At 26.5% G+C, this 6,683-nt stretch overlaps 1 protein-coding gene across 1 annotated transcript in view; it reads right to left on the minus strand.

The window, feature by feature from the left end:
• Positions 1–4,969, minus strand: part of LOC111627900 (coiled-coil domain-containing protein 6-like) — a 53,200-nt gene extending 48,231 nt beyond the window's left edge. The window contains exon 1 of the mRNA XM_023371580.1: positions 4,563–4,969. Within this exon, the coding sequence (XP_023227348.1) occupies positions 4,563–4,748 (186 nt within the window). The 5' untranslated portion in view covers positions 4,749–4,969. The remainder of the gene's footprint in view (positions 1–4,562) is intronic.
• Between the last annotated feature and the right edge of the window lie 1,714 nt (positions 4,970–6,683).

Consider the following 6,683-nt stretch of genomic DNA (forward strand, 5'->3'; position numbering starts at 1 on the left):
CAGTCGGCAAATTTAAATTTTCGCCAGTGCTGTGGCGCTGCGATCTTTGGCTATGTCTTGGGCTACTCAAATATTTTACGTTTTTGATACTAAATTAACTTCTGAAGTAGAATTTTTTCTTATTTTTATATTTTTCAATATATTTATTTTGTTTCTACAAAATAAAAAAGTAATTTTTAACGATACAATAGTCTTTGTTAGGCTTAACATCGACGAAAATTCAACGCAAAGCGACACACAACGGAGAAAAATTTCGACATCAGATACATTAAACTATTTTTTCGTACGTAAATCAGTTATCTGAAATATCAGTTATCCGGACAAGCCCAGTCCCCAATTGATTCGGAAAATCGATGCTCTACTGTATATGCTCTCCACCACAAATTAGTAGTGGCTTGTTCCAGTACATCAAACTTTTCCTTTATTGTTAAAGTCATGCCTGTCATATATCTAACAACTTTCAGGGGAAAATTTTTGAATTGAAATAATGTGACATCTGGTTTCATAAGAAGTTCTTATATAGTTAATCAGGACCATCTGCCCCCAAGGTTTCCATATCTGGTCTCAAATTTCATCTATCTAATTCTGTTCTTGAGATTAATGACAGACAGACAACAGTGGGAATTTACAGGTCTACAATTTTTTCAAATTGCAGCCCAATACAAAAACTACCACCCACTAAATCATTCATAAAAAGACTAATTCTTTCTTGTAAAGAAATATTAATAGAATGAAAATCTCACAGATACAGTATACTAAGTTGTCCATCAGTTATTAGATTATATTAATAATTAGATACAAAATAATTTGGTTGGAGAGTTGGCTAAAAGAGTATTAACCGCCTACCTTCAGCCAAACTTTTTTGTATCTAATTATTAATTAGCCTTAGTACAGCCTAGATACCGCAAAAGTTTTTTTTAGAAAAAGTAAAAATTATTACAATTACACAAAGCAGTAACTTTAAAAACAATGCACCATTAAATCTATATATTGCTGACCTGGATCTAATACAGTTCCCAAAATACATAAATACTATCAGACAGATAAGATCCAAAAATAATTTATGGTAGGCATATTTACAATCTCAGCGAGAATCACATCAACAGAACTGTATCAAACTGCTGGCTGTTACAAAGATATCTCGCTTCAAAAGACAGAAGGGTTTCATTTGCCATACAAGACCAAGACATTTACAAGACATTTTACAAAAAGTACATTTTGAAAAACAACAATCACAGACAACACTTGAAAAAAATGTCATATTCATAAAACTATACAATATATCAAATCAGATTAAAAGCATTTAGCACAAACATACTATTTACATTGACATAACCAAATAGCAAATGTAAGATATCAAAAGCTTGCACAAACAAATATTACGACAAATCCAGTAACCATCATACATACATACATTCTAGACAGTCTTAGAAAATATACTTGACTAAGCCATAGTCATAGACAAAATAAATCCACCACAACAACAACAGGCTTGACAACATTCATTAACAAAGAAAACAAATTATATACATCATAGACATAACTGTAATAAAAACTCAACATACTAAATACATACTGAAAAATTTAGTAAATACTGAGAAATTTGCCCATAAAATAGTCTGCAAAGAATAAATAAGGTATTTATTATGCTTTTAGTCTTCTCTTGTACAGACATCATAATACATACACTATATAAAAATCTAGAAAAATTAAAATTTTGCAACAGCATTTACAGCAAATCAACAAGTCTTACACAGTGCTACTATTGGATACTTAGAAAAAAAAAACAACACTAGGATTGTACCAAATTTCTATCTAAAGCCCAACACAAGTGAGTATCAAAGCAAACTGGTTTCCTTCAATGTCAAGAGAATCTGCCTGAAATCAAATGGTAGACTCAAGGTCAGTCCTTTTGATGAAAAACATATTCAACTTGTTTTACGATAGCAATACTCATGCACAGTCAATCAACAATCTATGATGATCATTGGCAATAGTTGAAAGCAGTCAGTCATCTAACATAAAAGTAGTTTCTGTCTAAACTTTGAAGCAACAATATTGACTTGTTTGTTATGAGCTAAGAAACAAATTACCAGTAATAAAGTTTGCAGAATTCTGGCAAAGGTAAGTAAGTTAAAAATGTTTAAACATCAATAAAGTTGTCTTATTTTTTTTTTTACAATAATATGAATCAATAATACTGAACCACACAGTTTGTTATTACAGTTCATTCTAAGACTGATGATAAAAAATTTAAATGCACAATAAAAGGGAGGAACTCTTTCATAGAGGATTTGATAGAAAAATTGATTTATAACTTCCAAAATCCCTAACTTTAGGTCTTAAGACTAAATGAAAGACAACTTTTTATAAGATTGTTTCTATAATATTTTGAAATAATTCTATATATTTTTTGTTATATCATAGAAGAGCTTCAAAATGAGAACATATTTCTGAGAAAACTTTTCATATACCACCTTTCATTATTTCTTTTCTCATTCAGATCATATGCACAATTCAATTACGAAATTTTAGAATAGATTATATTTCAGTAGATTATTTGTATCCAAATGATAAAGGTTTTCTATCATCATTTTAATTATTTATATATAATACTTATATTTAATTCAATTTATTAATTTATATAGAAATAGTCAAGTGTATAATTTAAAATAAATGCAAATATACTTTAATCTTAAATACATATAACTTATTTATAAAAATAAAAACACTAGATAGTGCTCAATATTTATGAATAAATTCTATTCACTTAGTAAAAAATAGTTATTTATGCTTAAAATTATATTTTTAATTATTTATTCTTGTAAGAACTTGTCTAAATCTTTTCTCAAAAAAATTAACTTTCATCCTATATAAATTTAAAATTCTACTTTTGTACTAAAAATAATTTATGATGAATGACAAAAATTCACACTTTTCATTAAATTGCTATAAAAAAAATAATTACTACAATATGCTTCTTGTTTAGTTTAAATTGTGTTGGTGAAATCTATGATGGCTTCTTTAAAGTAAGTCTAGAAATAAAGCTATCATAGCAGCTCATCAACACACAAAAATAATTATTTTAAAAATATTAACTTATAAGTTTTGATGGCTAACTGAAATATAAACAAATTATAAAGTTATTCATAACACAAACTTCTATATTTTTCACAATACTATACAGTAATTCAAATATGATGTCACCAATTTTATGTCTGCCTATCTCCTCTCTGTCACATTTTGTCACCAGTTTTTAGACATCTCCTATGCTGATGTCATGCTTGATCTGCCATCCTGTTATTAAAATCAATCATTTTTGTAAAACAGATCTATAGTACATTAATTTATTTATAAATTATTTCATGCCAAGGGAAGACTAATTTTAAAAATAGAACAATAAAAAAAATTCACTGATTTACCACAGAAGTCTAATGACATTGTACTAAATAATTACCTCCTAGACTACTGGTATATCTTTCAACAGTACTATTGTATGTAATTTATATCCATAAAGGTTAAAATGTTGCCATTATCTTTTCATAAAAAAGTAATTTGAATATTGTATTACTTTGCAGTGACATATTACATGTGAATGGTTCCATATAATATTTAAATTAATTCTACATCAACAAAAAATTCTTAAGGGGCTGTCTATAAATGACATCCACATTGGAAGGGAGAGAGAGGGTTATGATAAGTCAAACAAGTGGGAGAAAAAGGGTTGAACTTCAACAGATGTCCGTTTTATTTCATTAAATTTTATACAGTTTATACATTTTATTATTCATAAAGTGATAAAGGTTTTGAAGGAGGTTGAGTTTTGTTGGACATCTGAAGAGGGGAGGGGTTACAGAAACTGGGACAATGGGGGAGGGGAGTAAAAATTTCAAGAAAAATATGGAAGCAATTTATGGAGTTCAACCACTATTTTATTTCAAACAATCCTGTTTATTCTTGTTAATTTCTTTACGATTCCTATCATTAATTAAACAAATGCATTTTTCACTGGATAATGTATAAATTTAAGTAGCATTTTAGATAAAAGTAATTTTTCTACATTGATAAGCAAAGAAATATAACACTTAATAGTAAGAATTATAAATTAATCATATTTACACCCACATTTTTACGATTTGATTTTTATTAAGCAAACAAATTCTAATCAAAGGAGCTCAATATAGTTTGCTTTTTAAGACACTTAAAATTTTTACTTAGCATTGCAAAACTGAATACATTCCAAAAGTTTAGTAAGAAGATATAAATACGTTAAAACACAGTTATTTATAAAACATTAATAATTTGTTTTATTAAGGATTGAAATCTATCATTAAAAAACTGAAACGTTCTTTTTGATAATTACTTACAATAATTAAGCAGACAATACTTTAGACTAATTAATGGTAGAATAATGTTATACGAAAGATAACCCACATTTTTAAATAGTTATCGATTATGCTGTGTATTTAACATAGACAAATTGATTTCTAGAAATATCAATGCACAATTTTCTATATATAAATGTTTATAAATATGAATCTGTTACATTCTGCCATACTTACAATACTAACACTTGCTCTTTTTAACTCTTTATTCTCTTCCTGTAGAGTTTTAACTCTCATCTTGCAAGTCTCTAGTTCAATTTTCATCACACGAATCTGCTGTTGAAGGGATTCGATCCTATTTTGATATTGTTCACGAGTTAAAGGGGAAGGAATCTCTAAAGATTCACTCTCGCTATCCGCCATCTTGGATTCTGTTAGGCCTAAATATTCTTAAGTTCTTCCTCTCGTAAATTCACAGATAAGACGGCTCAAAAGTTATAAAATTCGATTGAATGATTATATATATATTATCCTAATTTCTTTAACTCCATATAAAACTATAATTTCTGGTCGAATAAAATGAAAGCAGACGATCTTAACGTCCCGCCATCGTTACCGATTATGATTGGTAGCTCTCAAACTTTAAAGCGACACCTTAAAAACCAGTTAGTTTCTTTCCGTATTATACATTAATTAATTTTACATTTAGTTACTTTTTATAGTTATTATTTTAAATTAATCGGGGTATATTTTTATTAAAATTAAAAAATTAAACTGATTTGTTTAAAATTATTTTGAAAAAATTATTGCGTAATGTTTTTGAACTTTTACTAAACGCATCGGCCTTCATTTAATAATAAAATTGACATAATTTATAGCCTTATTTTCACTTCCTGATATTTAATAATTCGAATTATGATGATAAATAAGAATTTTGAAGTTTTCCCGGAATTTCTAACAAAGAAATATTAAAACAAAAACTTTAATTCAAATCATGTTTTTAAATTAATCCTCGTGACCTTTCCATGAGCAAACTATTCTTATATTTATACATAGGCCTATAGTTTAAAAGAAAAAAAATTATCAAGTGATATTAATTTAAATAATTTGATTAATTTTGCTTTCCATTCTTATATGAGGAATCCAATTTTTTTTTTCCAAATAACACTATGCTTACAATATTAAATCAGTTGTAAAAATTATTCCATTTTCAAATTATACTTGGTCGGATGCACGACTGAAAATGGAATTAAATAAAGTCCGTATAACTAGACAAACTCCTTTTTTGAGAATTTATCTAATTACACAACTAATTCAATTTTAGATTCCTTGAAATAATTGTTAGGATAAATTTAATGATTGTAATGAAATGGTAGAACGTTTGACACAGTAGTAATAAAATCTGCAAAGGATCTGTAAATTTGGATATACACACATTCCACTAAATTATTAATTTAACTAGCACCATATTCCATCATTATACACTACTATTGATAAATATGAAATTAATGGTTTTATGCAAAACTAACAATAAGACAAAATTATTGAAGTATTTATGGTAGATTTAACCTTATATTGCGAACTTTAATTCTGTAACTGTTGAAACATAGAATTCCATATGGTTATCTCAGAATTAAAAAATCCTTTTTTGGAAGAAAAAATCAGAGAAATCCTAAAATAACCAAATTGATATTATTATAAAACTGTTATTACAAGCCATATATCCTGATTATTTTAATTAATTAATGGAATATATATATTAAATCAAAAGGTAATTATTTGACTTATTTCAAAGGATTAATTAATATATATTAAAAGTTTTGTAATATGATTTTTAATTATATGATTAAGACTTACAAAAATTCTACTTTTAATTGATTACAAATGTAGAAATCTTTGTACAGAAATGTATTACTAAAATTTTAATCTTATATTTTAGGTAATTGTTTTTGTTCAAACATAAATCAAATACCAGATCTAATATCTGGCTTAAAATAAAAATATTCCAAATTAAAGTTAAATAGCATTTTTAGCAGAAGGCAGACTTCGCAATAAACAAATCCCTAAAATTGGTTCAGAAAGAACAAACTCTACACAGTTTTAATTATTCAAGAAATTTTTGCAGGTATACAAGTTTCATTTTCTCTCCAATACATAAGTATGAGTATATTATGAATAAAACACTGAAAATTATAGATGTATTGCTTGATATAATTTGATAATATTGAGAAAATGGATTGAAAAAGTTTTAAAATTTGTAAAATATTTTATTTAATATAAATTTATTAGCTTTTGGCTTTAACTAAGCAAATTATATACTAAATAGTCAAAATAGTGATATATATAGAAATAGTGATA

Source organism: Centruroides sculpturatus, unplaced genomic scaffold (assembly GCF_000671375.1).
Source record: "Centruroides sculpturatus isolate CEXI.00-Female unplaced genomic scaffold, Cexi_2.0 scaffold449, whole genome shotgun sequence".
Taxonomy (NCBI): Eukaryota; Metazoa; Arthropoda; class Arachnida; order Scorpiones; family Buthidae; genus Centruroides; species Centruroides sculpturatus.